Source organism: Hyperolius riggenbachi, chromosome 8 (assembly GCF_040937935.1).
Source record: "Hyperolius riggenbachi isolate aHypRig1 chromosome 8, aHypRig1.pri, whole genome shotgun sequence".
NCBI classification, from domain to species: Eukaryota; Metazoa; Chordata; class Amphibia; order Anura; family Hyperoliidae; genus Hyperolius; species Hyperolius riggenbachi.
The window spans coordinates 226,155,282-226,177,794 of record NC_090653.1 but is presented as its reverse complement, the minus strand read 5'-3'; the positions used below and the strand labels follow the sequence as shown (position 1 = coordinate 226,177,794).

Here is a 22,513-nt window from a genome sequence, read left to right as displayed (position 1 = left end):
GTGAGTGGCTGCGCGGGCACAGGATGTCTGCAGGGGACCTTTAGAAGCCCCGGGTAAGTTCAACTCATTTTCGCCGACCCCTCTACAGTGTCCCTTTAAGCAAGATGAGCCCTAGAAGGTAGCTAATGCCTGTACATGTCCTGAGTTTGTCCATAAACTATGGGATTGGGCAATGGTCCCCTAAAGCCTTGTACACACGTACAGGGAACTGTCCCCTAGCAGAGATCTGGATATCCCTTGGGTGATGGTGTAAAGCCAAGGCTGTACAGACATGTGGCTAGCCTGAAGGCTAGAGATGTGTCTGTTACCATGGAGTCATTTTTTGCACTGAATGAAAGACCATAAAGGGCTGATGATGTGTGTGTTTACGTGTGATATGCATCCTATGCATTTAAAACGTCCAGTAATTTCCTAACATTTGTCTTACAGAAGCCAGCAGCCATGGGTGACGGTGAGATGGCCTGCTTTGGCGAGGCCGCCCAGTTTCTCCGTAAGTCTGATAAGGAAAGACTGGAAGCACAGAGCAAGCCTTTCGATGCCAAGAACACCTGCTACGTGGATGACCAGAAGGAACTCTACGTGAAAGGTTTAGTCACAGCTAGGGAAGAAGGAAAAACAACCGTGAAAACTGATGATGGGAGGGTAATTATTATTATTATTATTAGAAGTTTTTCTGTTACAAATAATATGACATTTCTTTTCAGAACAGACTTAAATTCCAACTTAAGACATTAAAGGGGCACTATGGCAAATTTCTTTGTTTTTTGTCACTATAATATTAATGTTTGGATGTGTACCATACTTAGGAACATGTATTGTGGCAGATTAAAAAAAAAATTTTTTACACAGCCAATTACTTTTACAGCTTTAGAGTCACGTCGGCAGATTTACCTTACTGACGCGACTCAGGCTAATCCATGTTGAAGTAGGAGGCATCTTTTTATGTTGTTGGAGCTGCCGTTGTAGCCCACCCCTCTGGTCAGCTCAGTTAGGATCCTTCCATTTTCCAACTGCACTATTGTGCCATTACAGAGGTCACCCCCAATGGCGTAAAGTGCTGGGTGCGGCTGCTGTGAAGAGTGGGACGCAGCCGCCGTCCAGAGTGGGACGCATCCGCCAGCTGACCAGGACGCAGCCGCATGGATTACGCTGCCCGGCAAGGACCCCTGTGCCCTTTGTTCCCGCCGCTGCCTTGCGCAGTTCAAAAAGCGAAGTCTGGTAACCATAGAAACGGACAACAATAGGTGTCCGTTTCATTTCCAGCTTCGCTACAGGGTCCTTGCCGGGCAGCGTCCTGGTCAGCTGGCGGCTGCGTTCCACTCTGGACGGCGGCTGCGTCCCACTCTTCACAGCAGCCACATCCAGCACTTTACGCCATTGGGGGTGACCTCTGTAACGGCACAATAGTGCTGTTGGAAAATGGAAGGATCCTAACTGAGCTGACCAGAGGGGTGGGCAACAACGGCAGCTCCAACAACATAAAAAGATGCCTCCTACTTCAACATGGATTAGCCTGAGTCGCGTCAGTAAGGTAAATCTGCCGACGTGACTCTAAAGCTGTAAAAGTAATTGGCTGTGTAAAATTTTTTTTTTAATCTGCCACAATACATGTTCCTAAGTATGGTACACATCCAAACATTAATATTATAGTGACAAAAAACAAAGAAATTTGCCATAGTGCCCCTTTAATGTTTTTCTCAGTCCTATGAATGCAGTCAGTGATAGAAATTATTGTGACCTATGCCTAAGTCTTCAGATTAGCTGAAGACAGGGAAGACAATGTTGAAATACTGAGTCCCCTTCTACAGCCATCTCTTGCAGCCCAGAATTTAATTGCTCTAAGCAGCACTCTATTCAGAGTTCAGACTCCCCCCCCCCCCCCCCTTTCCAGTATGCCCAACATTGTGTTACAAAGTAACTGCAGCCCTTCATGGACAGCCTGTCATAAAGATCTGGAAAAAAAAAACAGCTCAATGCAATGTGACCAAATTTATATGGCAAGAATTTTAGGTGGGAAAGACTTATTTCGCACTAAGGGTCACCGGATGTAATTATTCAATGTACCTGGATAGTGTACAGGTTGAGGGCTCTGCCTCTGACACAGAGGACCAGAGTTCAAATTTGTCTCTTCCTGTTCTGTAAGCCAGCACTTATTCAGTAAGGAGACCGTGGGCAACACTCCCTAACACTGATACTGTCTACTGAGTGTGTCCTAGTGGCTGCACTTTGAGTCTGCCAGGAGAAAAGGACAATATAAATGTTCTTTGTCTTACCTAGAAATGGGCTTAAAGAAAACCTGAACTGAAAATTAAAAGTCAAAATAAGCATACACAAGTCATAGTTGCCTTCCATGTAGTATACTCCTCAGTGTCTTTCTCCTGTCCCGCGTCCTGTTTGTTCACTGTGATCAAGGAAATTTTCCGTCCTCCATTTTGAAAATGGCCATTACCTCATAACAGCTTTCTGGTCAGCACACAGTTAAACTGTAACATCGCCCACTTGAGCCATAGGGAAACATGGACATTACCTGGTACATCAGTTTTCCTCTCAGCTATAACTGATAGCAACTGATATTTTACTGACAGCAACTGATATATTTCAGATCTGACAAAATATTGTCAGAACTGGAAGGGATTATTGTCAGAAGAAAATGGTGAACTTCTGAGAGGAACTGAAGGTGAGGTAACTATGTAATGTTCATTTGAAGTTACCTCATGTGTTTATTTTAAATATTTTTACTCAGTACAGGTTCTCTTTAAGGTTTTATTTATTTCCATTTCAGACTGTAACAGTCAAGGAGAGCCAAGTTTACCCCCAAAATCCTCCCAAGTTCGACAAAATTGAAGACATGGCAATGATGACTCACCTGAATGAGGCCTCTGTGCTGTATAACCTTAAAGAGCGTTACGCAGCCTGGATGATCTACGTAAGTTTACTCTCTTTCAATTAAAAGTAAAATTCTAACAATTAATAATTACTTTCAATTTATATACATACACATTTACAGTGTACAACAATGTTAAAATGTAATATCACAACACTTGCTGTAGTTTATAGTATTCCCTTGCTATTAATAAACGACAAAAATAATAGTCTATCTGGGACTACCAACTATAGGACTCATGCACAATAAATGCATTATGTTGCAATGCAGTGCAATGCACAAAACATTATAATTTAAAATTATGCAATATTTTCACATCTTATCAATTCCTTTTAAGCCACCAGCAAGCAAGAAAATATTCAGAATGATTTTGACAATACTTTTTCACTTTTTTTCAGTACTTTTTCTTTTGCGGAGTGCTAAAAAGTAATTTTAAACACAAGATGAAAAATGATCTCCAAGGAGAAAACGTAGGAGAACAAGTGAATTTGATGTGGCCCATAGGCCCGTATGCAGATCACGTTTCTCCTGAGTTTTCCCCCGGGAATACGTTTTCACCTTCTTCAAAAAATATGTTTTCAGCACTTACCCATTTTAAAAGCATTAAAAAGTAGGTAAAAAAAGTTATATCAAACTAATTTTAGTTATTTTCTTTCTTTTTGGGGGCTTCAGAGGGATTTTATTGGTAAGATGTGAAAACATCTCCTGTAAGAGAGCTCAGAAAAGTTAATTGAATTAGTGCTATCATTTCCTGTATGTGTGTAATGTATTAATGAATACTCTGGGATATATTGCAGACATACTCTGGTCTTTTCTGCGTCACTGTCAACCCCTACAAGTGGCTGCCAGTGTATGACCCTAAAGTTGTAGCCGGCTACAGAGGCAAGAAGCGTATGGAAGCCCCACCACACATCTTCTCCATCTCTGATAACGCCTATCAGTTCATGTTGACAGGTACAGATTTCTCCTCTACTGAATGCTTATACAGTCTTATCTTCAAAATCACCATGGGCCATATGCAATTCCCTTTTTCTCCTAGGTGATATTTTTAAACTTGTCAATAAAATGCTTTTTAAGTCACCAGAAAGCAAGAAAATACTCAACAAAAATTTTAATATTACTTTGTCCCCTAGTTTTTGGTACTTTTTTGGTAAAAAAAAAAAAGTGCTGTAAAACTTTTTTAAATTGAAGATGAAAAATTATCTCCCAGGAGAAAACTCAGGTGAAAAAGTGAATTGCATATGGCCCCATGACTCCACCATTGCATCATCTATTTATACATGCTATCATTTAACAGATCGTGAGAATCAGTCTGTCCTGATTACCGGAGAATCTGGTGCTGGAAAGACTGTCAACACCAAGCGTGTCATCCAGTACTTTGCAACAATTGCAGCTATTGGTGATGCTGGTAAGAAGAAGGAGGTCGCCAACAGCTTAAAGGTAAATACATATATATATGTTCTGCAAATACTACTAGATGTCCCTTTTCCTTTCCTTTAGGAGAAACCCCAGACCCATGCACCAATGTACGGTGCCTTTAACAAAACCTGGAATCATTTAGACACTTGTGATGTAGTTATTATTTCCATCCAACAACTATGTGTATGTAGACTTTACATTCTGTAAATGTCCCTAAACTGCCTTTTCCCCTTTGATACAAGAAACACCTATATAGAATGTTGAGTAACTATCATGCCATAGTAAATACATCTACAATTATCTCCTTAGGGTACTCTTGAAGATCAAATCATCCAGGCTAACCCTCTGCTGGAAGCCTTCGGTAATGCCAAGACTGTGAGAAATGACAACTCCTCTCGTTTTGTAAGTACATTGCACATGAAACATAAATGCACTAGAAAAGCTCTAACTTTTATCTCCAGTAACTTACATTCTGCTTTCTTCTCATGTTTAGGGTAAATTCATCAGAATCCACTTCGGTACTACTGGAAAACTGTCTTCAGCTGATATTGAAACATGTAAGGAGGAGGTTCTGTCTTTTCTTGCTATTTTTATTTCCTGTCTTCTTAAATGTTCATACATCTACTTGTTATTTTGCAGACCTTCTGGAAAAGTCCAGAGTAACCTTCCAGCTGTCAGCTGAAAGAAGCTACCACATCTTCTACCAAATTTTGACAAACAAGAAACCAGAACTTGTTGGTATGTTCGTTTGAGATCTGCTACCATAACCATTCCTCTTTCTCTAGTACCTAATAGTCCCTGTAACTGTTTAACACTGCAGCAGAAAAATTGATTCTTTGGGAGGACTTCCTCATAACTTGTATTTAAAATGTGTGCTTTTTCAGTCTCTGTTGTGTAAGCTATGTTATATTCTTCTGCTTAGAGATGTGTCTTGTGACCACCAACCCATATGATTACCATTTCATCAGCCAGGGTGAGATCGTTGTAAAGAGTATTGATGATACAGAGGAGCTTATCGCCACAGATGTAAGTAAAATAAAACTTCCAAAAGAAGGCACATTTTAAATTCAGGCAATTTATTTGTACTCCCAATAAGCAAGTAATAAATGCACTACAGAAACTTAACAAATGTGCAATGTTTCTAACAGACTGCCATTGACATCCTGGGATTCAACCAAGATGAAAAAGTTGGCATCTACAAGCTGACTGGTGCTGTCATGCATCATGGCAACTTGAAGTTCAAGCAGAAGCAGAGGGAGGAGCAGGCTGAGCCAGATGGCAATGAAGGTATGGACTTTGTTTTACCACTCTCTGTAAAATTAACATTTATAAATGGCCTATTAATGCAAATAGGATATTTATAAAAGACCTGCTATTCCGCTAAAGCACTTGTGCACGCTCATGGATGCGTGCATTTCTATCCTTCAGCCCATGGTATGAATTTGTTAAATGATCAGTTAGGATATTTATGAATGTTTCTTGTTTGTAAGTTTCTTTGACTTCTTCACACTGTTAATACTATCTCCAGTTGCTGACAAGATTGGATACTTGATGGGTCTGAACTCTGCTGAGATGCTGAAAGCTTTGTGCTACCCAAGAGTAAAGGTCGGCAATGAGTTTGTCACCAAGGGACAAACTGTGCCCCAGGTATAAATGAACAAAAAATATAATAGAAAAATGTAAAGGATAAATATGTAATATATAATCAAATAGCAACTGGTTTTGTTCTTCTTCAACTCAGGTCAATAATTCTGTTGGTGCCCTCACCAAGTCCGTCTTTGAGAAACTCTTCTTGTGGATGGTCATCCGCATCAACCATCAGCTTGATACTAAGCAGCCCAGACAATTCTTCATTGGTGTGCTGGATATTGCTGGATTTGAAATTTTTGATGTAAGTTTTCAAGCAGCTTGGGGATTGAAATACTTTCTCAGTGCATCTAGTACATTCCCTCACTCCCTTACTCTACTTACAGATGAACAGCTTAGAACAGCTTTGTATCAACTTCACCAATGAGAAACTGCAGCAGTTCTTCAACCACCACATGTTCGTCCTGGAACAAGAGGAATACAAGAAAGAAGGCATTGACTGGGAGTTCATTGACTTTGGTATGGACTTGGCTGCCTGTATTGAATTGATTGAGAAGGTATTTATATTCTTTACATTGTGCTAGAAAATATTAATATATGTTACCTTCAAAATTAAGAACTCTAATAATGTGATTTCAGCCCATGGGTATCTTCTCCATCCTTGAAGAGGAGTGCATGTTCCCTAAGGCCACTGACACATCCTTCAAGAACAAGTTGTATGAACAGCATCTTGGCAAATGCAAGAACTTTGAGAAGCCCAAGCCTGGCAAAGGAAAGGCTGAAGCCCACTTCTCCCTGGTGCACTATGCCGGTACTGTAGATTACAACATCTGTGGTTGGCTCGACAAAAATAAGGATCCACTGAACGAGTCTGTTATTCAACTGTACCAGAAGTCTTCAATGAAGTTGCTGTCCTTGTTGTACTCCACCTTCAATGCTGTTGATGGTGAGCAATCTATCTATTTACTAAACACTTTAAGTTGTATTTCTAGTATAAATTAAGATTTATGATGATTCTTCCAATATCTCTCACCACCAGAATCTGCTGGAAAAGGAGGCAAGAAGAAGAAGGGATCCTCTTTCCAGACCGTGTCTGCACTCTTCAGAGTTAGTACTATTTTTATGTACTCTACAGATATGTGCATATCTAATACTCCTAAATATATTCTCTTTATTTGCAAAATGTATTTAACCACAGCTTTGACTGGACTTTCAAACTCTATATGTTTCTAATAAGCAATACTTTAAATTAATAGTGTTTCTATTGCAGGAAAACTTGAACAAGCTGATGACCAACTTGAGAAGCACTCATCCTCATTTTGTGCGTTGTCTGATCCCCAATGAGACCAAGACTCCAGGTAATGTTTACAGAATTGCTCACCATAAATACAGAACACTCACTGGTATTGCACTGACATAAAAATGTTATCTTTTATCTACTCATAGGTATTATGGACAACTACTTGATCATCCACCAGCTGAGATGTAACGGTGTGCTTGAGGGTATCAGAATCTGCAGAAAAGGATTCCCAAGCAGAATCATTTATGCTGACTTTAAGCAGCGGTAATTGTTTTGTTTTTTTTAACATGTTTCAAGAGTAGCTCAATATGTATAAAACCTTTATAACTATAAAGGAAAAACAATGCCATAATTAGTTTTGTGATAAGGGTTCAGAAAAACTATTTATTAAACTGTTTACAGACCACCATAACTGACAACATAATGAAATGTAAAATAAAACAAAAAAGTTTGCCCTAATAAATAAATCTTGTATATTTATTGTTTGCTATAGTTACAAGGTGCTGAACGCCAGTGCAATCCCAGAAGGTCAATTTATTGACAGCAAAAAGGCTTCTGAGAAACTCTTGGGCTCAATTGATGTTGACCATACTCAGTACAAATTCGGACACACCAAGGTACAGTTTACCTGTCAGGAGACAGTAAATCCAGATGTGTCTAATATTTAGGTCTCACATAATTTTTTTTCTGGATTAAGGTGTTCTTCAAAGCTGGTCTCCTGGGTACCCTGGAAGAGATGAGAGATGAAAAATTGGCAATGCTTATCACCCGTACTCAGGCTCTCTGCAGAGGCTTCTTAATGAGAGTTGAGTTCAAGAAGATGATGGAAAGAAGGTAACATTTCATGTACACTTTGTAAAATCCATCCTCAGAATTTCAACAATACATTCTCACATAATGCTCATTTCTGTTACAGGGAGGCCCTCTATGTCATCCAGTACAATGTCAGGTCTTTCATGAATGTCAAACACTGGCCATGGATGAAATTATACTTTAAGATTAAGCCCCTTCTTAAGAGTGCCGAGACTGAGAAGGAAATGGCAAACATGAAGGAAGAGTTTGAAAAGACCAAGGAAGCTCTGGTGAAGGCAGAAGCCAAGAAGAAGGAACTAGAGGAGAAACTTGTTGCCCTCCTGCAGGAGAAAAATGATTTGACGCTCCAAGTTGCGTCGGTAAGAACCCTTATATATAAGTATTAAAATACTTCAGTAAATTATTTTACATACATTCACCACAAATAGTATAATAGACTAACATTGAGACTGTTCACTATAGGAATCTGAGACTCTGGCTGATGCTGAGGAGAGATGTGAAGGTCTCATCAAGAACAAAATCCAACTGGAGGCAAAAATGAAGGAGCTCAATGAGAGACTTGAAGATGAAGAGGAAAGCAACGCTGAGCTGACAGCCAAGAAGAGGAAATTGGAAGATGAATGCTCAGAACTTAAGAAAGATATTGATGACCTAGAACTCACCTTGGCCAAAGTAGAGAAAGAAAAGCATGCCACAGAAAACAAGGTATATATTTAATAGCAAGGGTTTCTATAGCTGACATTCATTACATTTACAACATATAAATACTTAGAGATTTGTTGTTTTGTATTCATTCAGGTGAAAAACCTTACTGAAGAAATGGCAGCTCTTGATGAAAATGTTTCCAAACTCACCAAAGAGAAGAAAGCTCTCCAAGAGGCTCACCAGCAAACCCTTGATGACCTGCAGGCTGAGGAAGACAAAGTCAGCTCTTTAACCAAGGCTAAGACTAAGCTGGAACAGCAAGTCGATGATGTGAGTATCGGTACAAAAAAAACTTTATTTGTGCTTTCTATTTATTGCACAATAGATTTTAATTACATAAATGTCTTGTTGTACTCTAGCTGGAAGGTTCTCTGGAGCAAGAGAAGAAACTTCGTCTTGACCTGGAAAGAGCCAAGCGAAAGCTGGAAGGTGACCTGAAACTCTCCCAGGAAACAGTCATGGACCTGGAAAATGACAAGCAACAAACTGATGAAAAACTGAAAAAGTAAGCACTACTCAGTTAACTAATTTATGGAAAGTTAAAATTTAAAAAACTAGTGCAGTATTTTTTAACCTCTATTATCCTACAACCACAGGAAGGAATTTGAAATCAGCCAACTGCAAGGAAAAATTGAGGATGAGCAGTCCTTGGGAGCTCAACTGCAGAAGAAGATCAAGGAACTTCAGGTATCACTTGCAAATACTATGCTGTTACCAATTTATACTTCGGTGCAGTCTAAATATGGTCATTTTACAGTTACCAGGTTGTGTATTAGGCACAACATTGTGCAAAATAAAAATAAGTTTTATACAAAGTTCTAAAAAATGCTAAATTAAGTTAATTCTGGTCTGGTCTTAGGCTCGAATTGAAGAACTTGAGGAGGAAATTGAAGCTGAGAGGGCAGCTCGAGCCAAGGTTGAGAAACAGAGAGCTGATCTCTCTAGAGAGCTAGAGGAAATTAGTGAAAGGCTTGAAGAAGCTGGCGGTGCAACATCTGCCCAGATTGAGCTGAACAAGAAGCGTGAAGCTGAGTTCCAGAAAGTCAGACGGGATCTGGAAGAAGCCACTCTTCAGCATGAAGCTACTGCAGCTGCTCTGCGCAAAAAGCATGCTGACAGTGTTGCTGAGCTTGGGGAACAAATTGATAACCTGCAACGTGTTAAGCAGAAGCTGGAGAAGGAAAAGAGTGAGCTGAAAATGGAGATTGATGACCTTGCCAGCAATCTGGAGAATGTCTCTAAAGCCAAGGTAAGAGAATCTCCAAAGTAAAGCTATGCTGTTATTGTAGTTTATGAATGATGCTAAAATACTACTTATTGTCCATGTAGGCCAATCTTGAAAAAGTCAACCGTGTTGTTGAGGACAACCTCAGTGAAGTGAAGTCCAAGGATGATGAGCATTTGCGTTTACTTAATGACATCACTACCCAGAAGGCTCGTTTACAGACTGAGACCGGTACTTAAATATAGCTTAAGGCTTACAGGCATAGAGAAAAAAAATATGATAGCCCCATCAAAACAAAGTAGCACAAGGAAGCCATGTGGAAATAAATTAAAAAAAAAGAATAACTCTATTGAGGCATTTAAATAATAAAATTCCGTTTGTAACAAGTTAACTCTCCACATGTGTATTATATTCATATAAATACCTTTTTCTTTATTTATTTTTTTACCCAGTACACCTGATTCCTACTACAATGTGCAGAATTCAATACATAGTCATTATTATACACTTTTTATCACTGACATTTTTCTGCACTACTTCACAGAGTGAATTAAAATTAATGTAACTAACTTCCTAAGAGGAATTCATCATGAAAGCCTTACCACATACTCATTGTCTAGTGTTCATACCATAGTAGAGGTAACATACAAGCTCAATGCAGATAGTGTCCTGGCCACAATTTGACACATTGGAGGCGAGCAATCACTTACCCACTGTGTGAAGAGTCCAAACTATGAAAAAGAAAAGAGAAATACAAGAGCAGATACCTGCAGCACTGCAATTGCTTTCTTCAAATGGAATCAGCTGAAAGCACCCACATGACATAGCTGATTAAGCTTAAAGTGAACCAGAGACGAAGCACCTTCATGTATTTTACCATATATATCAGTGGGAATATTAGAGAAAACACCTACCCTGCTCTCTGTTTCATCTTTCACTGCTCAGCTTGCTTGTTATCAGCCCTGATAAAATCCCCGACTGAACATTCAGTCTGGCTTTGCTCAGGAATCATTATAGCTGAGCCATTATAGCAGAGCCAGAAGGGGGTAGGCTTGGGCTTGAAAAGACATCAGAGAAGACAGACTCAGCTATAATGATTCCTGAGCAAAGCCAAACTGAATGCTCAGTCAGGGATTTTATCAGGGCTGATACCAAGCAAGCTGAGAAGTGAAAGATGAAACAGAGAGCAGGGTATGTGTTTTCTCTAATCTTCCCACTGATATATATGGTAAAATATATTAGGTTACTTCGTCTCTGGTTTACTTTAAGGATAGTTTTCTAACTGTTGGTGGTGTTGGTGGTGGTGGCGGCCCTATACCTGGATAATGGGAGGGAAAGCCTTTTTGTGGGCATTTTAAAATCTATATTCCACTGATTTTCACTTTTAGGTGAGTTGTCTCGTCAGCTTGAAGAAAAAGAATCTTTGATTTCACAGCTCTCCAGAGGAAAGCAGGGCTTCACTCAGCAGGTTGAAGAACTCAAGAGACAGCTAGAGGAGGAAACAAAGGTGAGTACATTAATGCTGCTTATACAACTCTAACAGTGCACACCTAAAGACATTACTTTGCTTCAGAAAAAAAGCAATCCTTATTAAATAATTTCTACGTACTGTATAATACCTGTATTTTAAGAAGCTTTATTACGCAAAAAGGACTCTGCATACTCTTATGTTCTCCCGGGTCACTGCTTTAGGGCAGAATTTTATAGACTTATGAACCAACAAAGCAAATGAAGCCATGATTTTAAGAATGTTGCTAAAAAGGTTGTTGTATCTGCAGACTGAAGGAAAAAGATAATATTTCATGGCATTCAGTTACAATATAAATTGGGCAATTATTATAAATATTATAAAAAGGTTACAAAGCTTTTTGCTCTAAAGTGAAGTTACTCTTTAAAGTGACAGACCTATACTCCCGTTTTCAGGCTAAGAATGCCCTCGCCCATGCCCTTCAATCTTCTCGCCATGATAATGACCTGCTCCGTGAGCAGTATGAGGAGGAACAAGAGGCCAAGGCTGAACTCCAACGTGGTTTGTCTAAGGCTAATGGTGAAGTTGCCCAATGGAGGACCAAATATGAAACTGATGCCATTCAACGCACAGAGGAGCTGGAAGAGGCCAAGTATGTAAACACAGGGGAAGAGGGGGTCATCAGTATACTAATCCTAAAGTATTAAAGATAATTAAATGTCCATTGCATGAAGAAGCCTAAAGAGAAGTGAACTAAAACAGATCATCACTTTTTTGTTCTCTGCTACTAAAAATAGCATTGCCACTTTTATAACTCCAGATTTATAAAATGGCTATCCAGTTTTAGTCACTAGTTATCTCTGCTTGATCACTAGTACCCTAATTCCCCTAAATTGGTGACCTGCATTCATCACCAGCTTAGACTTTTATTGAATCAATATTTGTATTGATACTTATTAAAGTGTGGTAAACTAAAGCATTTGAAACAAACATAACTGTCCTCCATTGTAGCCAAAGGTGTTCACCTTAGTGAAAGAAGAAAATGCTATCTCGCTCTTAATAAAGTGGTAATCACCACCTTATAAATGTGACAATAAATCTTTCACTGCCTTACAGGAAGAAGCTGGCTCAGCGTTTGCAGGATGCTGAGGAACAAGTAGAAGCTGTGAACTCCAAGTGTGCCTCACTGGAGAAGACAAAACAGAGGTTGCAGTCCGAGGTGGAGGACCTTATGGTTGATGTGGAGAGAGCAAACAGTGCAGCAGCTTCTCTTGACAAGAAACAGAGGAACTTTGATAAGGTACACATGCAAACCTCATGCTCTGGTTCTTCAACTTACATTCAGGCGATGTAAGTTTTTTTTTTTAACTGTAATGATTTAACAGGTCCTGGTAGAATGGAAGCAGAAATATGAGGAGGGTCAAGCTGAACTGGAAGCTGCCCAAAAGGAGGCACGTAGCCTGAGCACTGAGATCTTCAAGATGAAGAATGCTTATGAGGAGGCTCTGGAGCAAGTAGAAACACTGAAGCGGGAAAACAAGAACCTGCAGCGTATGTTATTTTTTTAAATCTATTTTTAAGCTTTGATTTTATAGGAAACATAGAATTCACAGACAACTTTTTTAAATTATATGAATATTTTGTTAACTAATCAATATGCTAGTCAGTAATGGGCCACAGATTGCATTGGATTTTTAATTTGTTATGAATACAGAACATGGATGCTTAAAGCATTAGCCATTTGTAATCAGAGAAAAAAATCTGATTATGTTTTATTTAGAGGAGATCTCAGATCTGACTGAACAGATTGGTGAAACTGGAAAATCCATTAATGAGTTAGAGAAGGCCAAGAAGCAGGTTGAGCAGGAAAAGAGTGACCTTCAAGCTGCTCTGGAGGAAGCTGAGGTATGATTAGGTTTGCTAAAATGCATTTTTAAGTTGGATTGCTTTTATCTTTTAAGGCCTTCACTTAATCTTATTTGCTTTATTAAGGGATCACTGGAACATGAAGAAGCCAAGATCCTCCGTGTCCAGCTCGAGTTGAACCAGATAAAAGGTGAGGTAGACAGGAAGATTGCAGAGAAGGATGAGGAGATTGAACAGCTGAAGAGAAACAGCCAGAGAGCTGTTGACACCATGCAGAGCACTCTGGACTCTGAAATCAGGAGCAGGAATGATGCACTCAGGCTTAAGAAGAAGATGGAAGGAGACTTGAATGAGCTTGAGATCCAACTCAGCCATGCCAACCGCCAGGCTGCAGAAGCACAGAAACAGCTTAGAAATGTCCAGGGACAACTGAAGGTATTTTTCAGCGGATAGAAATATTAAAGCCTAGAAGTATTGTTTTTTACTATTCACATTAGATAGACATTGTTTACATAATAAATACATTTTGCTGGCTAGGATACCCAACTGCATTTGGATGATGCTCTGAGAGGACAGGAAGATTTCAAAGAACAGGTTGCTGTGATTGAACGTAGAACCAATCTGCAACAAGCTGAAATTGAAGAGACCAGGTCTGCTCTGGAACAAACAGAGAGATCTCGTAAGATAGCAGAACAGGAACTTCTGGATTCTAGTGAACGTCTGCAGCTCCTGCACTCACAGGTAAGATTTGTGGCAAACAAATATTGGATTTGAAATAAAGCCTGCCTACATTGTACAAACTAACACATATTGCATTTTGCCTTCATTTCAGAACACCAGTCTCCTCAACAGCAAGAAGAAGTTAGAAAATGACATTAGTCAACTCCAGAATGAAGTAGAAGAAGCTGTTCAGGAAGCCAGAAATGCTGAAGAGAAAGCCAAAAAAGCCATCACAGATGTATGTAACATTTTATGAGAATTTTCTTATTATACAATACTGTAGTTAAACACACTTACTTATTGCTTTATATATTGTTCAAGGCTGCACTGATGGCAGAAGAGTTGAAGAAGGAACAGGACACCAGTGCTCACTTGGAGAGGATGAAGAAGAACCTTGAACAAACTGTGAAAGACCTGCAGCATCGTCTGGATGAAGCTGAGCAGCTGGCACTGAAGGGTGGCAAGAAACAGCTTCAGAAACTTGACTCCAGAGTAAGTGCACATTTTGTACTCTCAGGAAAAAATAACTAAAACATACAAAAATCAACAACTATCTTAATTGTTTCACTCAGGTGCGTGAATTGGAGAATGAGCTGGACAATGAGCAGAAACGTGGTGTTGAGGCAGTGAAAGGTGTTCGCAAATATGAGAGGAGAGTGAAGGAACTCACGTACCAGGTAAATAATGGTTAAAGAAAGTTACTTTACCATCCATATTAGACTTAGCACCAGTAAGCATCAAAGCAAAGCTGATGTATGTCATATTCTGTTTAATCTCATATGTTAGATTACTATTGGAGTTTATCACACTACATGTCTAGCTGTAAGTGACCATTGTTTTTAAACTTCTATACAAACTACATTTAATAAGCAACAAAAACTTACATTTTTAGACTGAGGAAGACAGGAAGAATGTCCTGAGACTGCAAGACCTGGTTGACAAACTGCAGCTGAAGGTCAAAGCCTACAAGAGACAGGCTGAGGAATCTGTAAGTCTAATTTTTATATATATCAATAAGTTGTATTCTTTATGTTATGGACATCAGATGTGAAGGTCAGGACTAGACTGTGTTTAGTGGGCAGTCCTTCCGAATCTTGTAAATGTCATTAGCTTTCAGCAGTTAACTACTTTGGAACTACAGTGGAACCTTGGTTTGCGAGCATAATTTGCTCCAGAAACATGCTTGTATTTCAAAGCACTTGTATATCAAAGTGAATTTCCCCATAATAATTAGTGGAAACACAGTTGATTTGTTCAACAATTAAAAAACAGTTACCCGTATATACTCGAGTATAAGCTGACCCGAGTATAAGCCGACGCCCCAACTTTTACCTTAACAAACTGGAAAAAAAATTTGACCCGAGTATAAGCTGGGGTTGGAAAAACCCACAACCAAAACACCACTCACAGCCATGGCTGGCCACAACCATATTTTAGAAAAGCAACATAAATTCTGCAGATTGCAATAATAAGCCAGAATGTAGACCTACAATGGAGATGGACATACAAAGAACTCCTGTAGCAAAGTTTAATCTGGCATAAAGATAAAGCAAGGAATGCAGAACCACAAAGTCTTGTATCTAAAACTTGATATAGGAATGCAAGGATTCTCACCAATCAATAGACACTATCCCTGTATGTCTTCCAAGGCTACAACTCAGGATGAGTTTAACTGGAAACTCCCATGGAAATGTCAAGTGTGTAGTCTCCCTCAGATGATGCACCATTGTGCATATAGAGGGGGCACTGTGGGGACCACTCAAAGAGTAGTGACTTGAGTATAAGCCGAGACCCCCACTTTTGGGCTACTTTTATTGGCCCAAAAATTAGGCTTGTACTCGAAAATATACAGTACACTAAAATAAAAATGTAAACAAGACTTTCACTATAACTATCAGAATCATCAGAATCACAGATGGCTCACCCCAACCTTTTTCTTTTTGTGTGGCTTTAACAAGGAACTTATCTCATGACAATTACTTTTGAGTATTTCATGGAAATGTAACTTTTCACAGTCTCTACTCTCAAATTAAGTACAATCCTGCAGCGCCAAAGGGAGGAGAACTATCGGCTCAGTTGTGATGGCGTAATGCATGTATACATTTTTTGCTTGTATATTAACCACTTGAGGACCCACCCTTTACCCCCCCTTAAGGACCAGCGCTGTTTGAAGGGATCTGTGCTGGGTGGGCTCTGCAGCCCCCAGCACAGATCAGAGGGCATGCAGAGCGATCAGATCGCCCCCCTTTTTTTCCCCCTATGGGGATGATGTGCAGGGGGGGTCTGATCGCTCCTGCGTGCAGGCTAGTTGCGGGGGGGGCACCTCAAAGCCCCCCTCCGCGGCGACATTCTCCCCCTCCCTCTCCTACCTCTCCCTCCCGGAGATCAGGGCTGCACAGGACGCTATCCGTCCTGTGCAGCCAGTGACAGGACGTCCCCTGTCACATGGAGGCGATCCCCGGCCGCTGATTGGCCGGGGATCGCCGATCTGCCTTACGGCGCTGCTGCGCAGCAGCGCCGTACAATGTAAACAAAGCGGATTATTTCCGCTTGTGTTTACATTTAGCCTGCGAGCCGCCATCGGCGGCCCGCAGGCTATTCACGGAGCCCCCCGCCGTGATTTGACAGGAAGCAGCCGCTCGCGCGAGCGGCTGCTTCCTAATTAATCAGCCTGCAGCTGGCGACGCAGTACTGCGTCGCTGGTCCTGCAGCTGCCACTTTGCCGACGCGCGGTATGAGTGCGCGGTCGGCAAGTGGTTAAGATGTTGCTTGTATATCAAGTCAAAATTTCACAACATTTTTTGCTTGTATTGCAAAGCGCTCTTAACCTCCTTGGCGGTATGAAAAATACCGCCAGGAGGGAGCGCAGCAGTTTTTAAAAAAAATTTTTTTTTTTAATCATGTAGCGAGCCGAGGGCTCGCTACATGATAGCCGCTGCTGAGCGGCATCCCCCCGCCCGCTTCGATCAGGAAATCCCGTTCATAGAACGGGATTTCCTGGAGGGCTTCCCCCGTCGCCATGGCGACGGGGCGGGATGACGTCACCGACGTCACTGACGTCGGGACGTCATTGGGAGTCCCGGGCCACCCCTCGGCGCTGCCTGGCACTGATTGGCCAGGCAGCGCTGGGGTCTGGGGGGGGGGGCCGCGCGCCGCAGCAAATAGCGGCGATCGGGCGGGGGCCGGCGGCGATCAGAGTGCTGGCGCAGCTAGCAAAGTGCTAGCTGCGTCCAGCAAAAAAAAAATTATGAAAATCGGCCCAGCAGGGCCTGAGCGGCACCCTCCGGCGGCTTACCCCGTGTCCAGCACGGGGTTACCGCTAAGGAGGTTAAATCAAGTTACACTCAATCCAAGGTTTTATTGTATGTTTTCCATAACTCTTCCTACTCATCAGTGGAATATCACTTTGGTGTGGCTATGCTAATTAGCAATGAGTTATGTGATCAGAGTCATTTTAGACAGAAATTAAATATGAATGGACACCTTTGGCAACACTAAAAATCAACAGAATATAAAGCATACAAAAAACTCATGGTGGTTAACAGCTGAGCTCTTTTGCCAGCCCCTTTTGTTAATATTAATGATCTCCATCCTTGAGAGGGGTTGGGTAAATATCACAAATAATAGCATGTAATATTGTAGTTCTAACAATAGTTTGCCATGACAACATCTACTCAATAGGATCTAGAAGATTCCTGTGAGGTCTGCATAACACAAAGCCAAGGATTACCTTGTTTACAATATATATATATATATATATATATATATATATATATATATATATATATATATATATATATATATATATATATATATATATATATATATATATATATATTAAATGACACATCTCTCCAATTTGATTAACAAAGTGATTAACACTATAACAATGTGTTTCGTGGGTCATGATCACTTCCTCAGGTTATGTCCTGAAATGCAATGGATAAAAACCTCATACAAAATGAGCGCCTCTTAAAAGAGGCATCTTTAGTATTATCTGACAGTTGATCTGCTGTATGTAAAGTTTTTTTGAAGTTATATTAAATTATATTTACTTCATTTTTTATTTGTATTTCCTGACCTGGGTATTGATATGCATCATATATTATAATAATATAATAAATATAAAATAAACATATTGAGATGGCTATTGATTTTTTTCCTGTTACCTTTCAGGAGGAACAAGCCAATGCCCACCTGGGCCGTTTCAGGAAGGTCCAGCATGAGCTTGAGGAGGCTGAGGAGAGAGCTGACATTGCTGAGTCCCAAGTGAACAAGCTTAGAGCCAAGAGTCGTGATGTTAGTGGAAAGGTGAGACTCTAAGCAAACTTTAATATTAAAATTAAAGCATTTTCCTGTTTTCTTTTTTTTGCTTCTTATTTACTAAGATGTATCATCTACAATCCTGTTTGAAATAAAAAAAAAGAAATGTTTGCAATATTTCAGTTTTCAAAATTAAAGAAAAATCCCATGAAAATGGACCAATCACATGAAGCCAAGGTGTTATTTGTTTGGTTTATTTTCAAGCTGTGTACATTTGCATACACAATTTGCATAATTCTGCATCAATACAGAGTAATGTGCATTTTATTTGCCATCCCTACCTGCAACCCCTCCCCTTAAAGTGAACCTTAAGTCAAACAAAAAAAAAACGAGTTTTACTCACCTGGGGCTTCCAATAGCCCCCTGCAGCTGTCCGGTGCCCTCGCCGTGTCCCTCCGATCCTCCTGTCCCTGCCGGCAGCCACTTCTGGTTTTCAGGAGCCGACAGGCTGGGAACGCGAGTGATTCTTCGCGTTCCCAGCTACAATAGCGCCCTCTATGCTGCTATATGCTTGCTTTAAGCAGCATAGAGGGCGATATTGTGGAGGGACATGGCGAGGGCACCGGACAGCTGCAGGGGGCTATTGGAAGCCCCAGGTGAGTAAAACTCATTTTTTTTTGTTTGACTTTAGGATCACTTTAAAGTCTCTGAAAGAGAGCATTGCTAAACTCCTGCCCCTTGATAGCATCTCATTGGGAAAAATGGGAGGGAGAAGGTACTGTTCTGATAGCAGGCTCTTCCAAAAACAGATCCCAGGTGGTTATGTACCCACACTGTAAAAAGAAATAAATATAGGCATATAGGGATGTTTTTCTACTACAGGGAACTGACTCTATTACATTATTGGGAGAGCTAGATCATTTGTAGATAGGGAAGGGAAATAATTAAATATTTATAATTGCTGCTATTATTATTAAAATTATTATTACAGTGGTTTTCATAGTGCTGCCATATTTAACAGTGATTTACAAAGAGCAATAAATGTTTTACTAAGTGCCCCCTTAAAGACGTGCATGTAAAAAACGCACCATGGCAATTTAACAGCCAATAGTTGAATATTGATAATTACTGATATTTTAATATTGATCAGTGGTCAATTCCAAAAGTAGAATATTTATGTTTCCCAATATTTTAATATGACTTAGCCCTCTTCTCATAAGAGCCCTCCCTCTTATCACTAAGCCTAACCCTAATCTCACACTGCCCCTCCCTCTACTGATGTGTAACACCTTACCACACCCCATCTTCACTGCTAAAAACTCCCTAGTGCCCGAGTGGGCACTGCTGGCAACCAAACTAAACCTTGGACACCACTATAGCCGTAATTAACATTGCGATCTATGCTGCGCCCATTTTACTAAAACGGTACTGTGCCCAAATTACTTTTTTCACCTTAAACGGGCTTTCCATTTAGTGCACAATCTGCTTAGAGAATTATATCCCAAAGTCTATAACATTTGTGCATTTTTTTCTTCTTACAGAAAGAAAGCGAAGAGTAAAGAACAAGACTGACGGAAGACTGAGGAGTTTTCAGAATGGGAGCGACTCAATTCTGCCTACCCCCGTCCCCTTACCCCCACCCCTCCTATTTATCTCCTAAATAAATGTCATAATTGCTGCTTGTAAAAACTGTGCTAATGTGTGATCTCTCTGCTAAGCGCTTAGTCATCAGTAAGCATTTGCAGTTCTTGTTATACACTTAAAGTGAAACTCCGACCAAGAATTTAACTTTATCCCAATCAATAGCTGATACCCCCTTTTACATGACAAATCTATTGCATTTCACAAACAGACCATCAGGGGGTGCTGTATGACTGATATTGTGGTGAAACCCCTCCCACAAGAAGCTCTGAGTAACGCGGTACTCTGGGCAAACTGCCACAATGTAACAATGTTCACAGACAGGAAATGGCTGTTTACAGCTGTCTGTAACAGCCAGAACAGCTAGAAACAGCTACATAACCTGCCCACAGTAACAATGTCACCATGTCATACATGTCAGAATGTGAATCTGGGAGAGGAAAGATTTTACAATGAGCAAACACTGACTAAATCATTTATACATAATTATTGTAAAAATGAAGCACTTTTTTATTACATTATTTTCACTGGACTTCCTCTTTAAAGAGTATATAATTTTTTTTATCAATGCAAATTCAGATAACATCACTGTTTGTATTGATAGAAGGGTGTCAAAAACATTTTTTGGGTAAAGTGCAGACTTGCTGTCTGCTGTAGGTTTGAATAGCGTCACATAACCAGCTGAAAAGTTTGCATCTGTCTACCCTCAGAGGCTGATAGGTTAGTTATTTTCATGAAATTTCATGAAAGACATATTATTCATATTCAACTATGTGGTACTGGCTGCTGATACTGAAAAAAAGCACATATAGTAAACTTACTGTAGTGCAAATTTGTCTTTATTTTAGTGATGAAAGTGGCAAGATTCCAAATATCAGTATTGCTTGGTCTCACATTATTACAATCATCATAATCATCATCGGTATTATTATACATTTATATAGCACAGTGTTTTACAAAGAACATAGAAGAATTCTCAATTAAATGGAAGAAATAGTGGCCCTTACTCAATTCACTTTCTCCTAGGGGATATTTTCACACCTTGTCAATAAAATGCCTATTAAGCCACCAGCAAGCAAGAAAGTACTAAATAGAAGATGAAAAATTATCCCCTAGGAGAAAACTTAGGAGAAAAGATGAACTGAATGAATGCCTGGATATAGTTGTAAAGCATACAACAGTAGAGCTAAAAAAAAAAAAAAAGCAATGATGCCCCAAATATTTTTTTTAAAAGGAATCCTGATTCACCTTCCAACAAGTCTGAAAAAACAGATGCCTCTAACCTTAAAGAGAACCTGAATTGAAAATAAAAAGTCTAAATAACCATACACAGGTCATACTTACCTCCTGTGTAGTCTACTACCCAATCTCTTTCTCCTCTCCTGCTTCCTGTTTGTCCACTGTGATCAATGGAATTCTCTGTCCTCCATTTTGAAAATGGCCATAACCCCATAACAGCTTCCTGGTCAGCACACTGTTCAACTGGAATATCGCCCACTTGAGCCATAGGGAAACATGTACATTACCTTGCACATTCAGTTATAACTGACAGCTACTGATACATAACTGACAGCAACTGCTATTTTTCATTTCTGACAAAATATTGTCAGAACTAGAAGGGATCACTGTAAGAAGAAAATGGTGAGCCTCTGAGAGGAACTGATGGTGAGGTTAGTATGTAATATTAATTTGCAGCTACATCATGTGTTTATTTTAAATAATTTTCCTCGCTTCAGGTTCCCTTTAAAGTGTACTTGAAGTTGATCAATGGAGGTGAATCCATTGATTTATCCTCTAATAGAAATGCATGTGGTAAGCTTGGTTGCAGTTTATTTTACTATGATAGCCCTTTCCTCCCTGAGAAATACCCCTGCGTTACAGTTAAGCTGCAGTGAAATCCAACTGTTGCAGCAATCAGTTCTGCACTTGAGCTCATCCATGCCTCCTGGTTGCCCATGTGATCACTGGCAGCTAGGACACATGTTGAGTTAAAGTGGATCCGAGATAAACTTTTACTCATTGCATAATTGTGTTCCTTTCATGTAGTTTATAGAGCATTCCTCATGCCAAATACTTTTTTTGTTTTGTTTTAATACTCTAATTCCCTATAAACTAAACAAGCCTTGCCCACAGCTCCTTTTGTGCCTTGGCACTGTAGCAAGGGCTTATGGTCGCTCAGTCTGGGCAGGAGGAGGAGGCGGTTACTAGCCATTGATTTCAGAGGCAGAGGGGAGGAGGGAGGTGGAGAGGGGACTGAATTTACTCACAGGCAAGCTGATAGCATCTCCCGCCCTCAGCCTGTTACAATGTGACAAACAGAACATGGCTGCCCTCATTGTATTACATGAATAAATAATCATAAACTGTTGAAGCTGTTTACAGCTAGATTTGCTGTGTAAACTATCTAAACTTTAAATAAGATATATGGACAAGTTACGTGTTATAGTTAGTTTTTCATCTCGGATCCGCTTTAAGCAGCTCGATTGACTACTGCTGCAATAATAATCATCAAATTTTGAGGCAGCTTTCCTGTGGATGTTTCACAGAGCGGCAAAATATTTCATGGTAAACAACAATTAAGCTTTTGTGACATATTTCTTTTGAAAGCAAAAACAGTAGATT

General features: G+C 40.0%; 1 protein-coding gene across 1 annotated transcript; it reads left to right on the top strand.

Annotated features, from left to right (window-relative positions):
• Positions 1 to 441: 441 nt before the first annotated feature.
• Positions 442 to 19,939, top strand: LOC137527606 (myosin heavy chain, fast skeletal muscle-like). Its single transcript, XM_068248233.1, has 38 exons — positions 442 to 642; positions 2,783 to 2,926; positions 3,682 to 3,838; positions 4,182 to 4,324; positions 4,613 to 4,705; positions 4,797 to 4,860; positions 4,943 to 5,041; positions 5,226 to 5,329; positions 5,452 to 5,590; positions 5,832 to 5,950; positions 6,045 to 6,194; positions 6,277 to 6,447; positions 6,530 to 6,836; positions 6,930 to 6,997; positions 7,161 to 7,248; positions 7,337 to 7,454; positions 7,684 to 7,807; positions 7,888 to 8,024; positions 8,107 to 8,362; positions 8,466 to 8,708; positions 8,802 to 8,978; positions 9,068 to 9,213; positions 9,305 to 9,395; positions 9,568 to 9,957; positions 10,038 to 10,164; positions 11,322 to 11,440; positions 11,857 to 12,053; positions 12,518 to 12,701; positions 12,787 to 12,952; positions 13,182 to 13,306; positions 13,394 to 13,702; positions 13,805 to 14,008; positions 14,100 to 14,225; positions 14,309 to 14,479; positions 14,560 to 14,664; positions 14,880 to 14,975; positions 18,164 to 18,298; positions 19,792 to 19,939. The coding sequence occupies exons 1-38, from the start codon at positions 442 to 444 to the stop codon at positions 19,807 to 19,809; spliced, it is 5,811 nt and encodes a 1,936-aa protein (XP_068104334.1). The 3' UTR covers positions 19,810 to 19,939.
• The last annotated feature ends 2,574 nt before the right edge of the window (positions 19,940 to 22,513 follow it).

Excerpts from the sequence above, each read along its gene's own strand:
- LOC137527606 (XM_068248233.1), top strand. The coding sequence starts at position 442 with ATGGGTGACGGTGAGATGGCCTGCTTTGGCGAGGCCGCCCAGTTTCTC. Across the intron at positions 643-2,782 it reads TGAAAACTGATGATGGGAGG|ACTGTAACAGTCAAGGAGAG; the intron begins GTAATTATTATT and ends TTTCCATTTCAG. Across the intron at positions 11,441-11,856 it reads AGCTAGAGGAGGAAACAAAG|GCTAAGAATGCCCTCGCCCA; the intron begins GTGAGTACATTA and ends TCCCGTTTTCAG.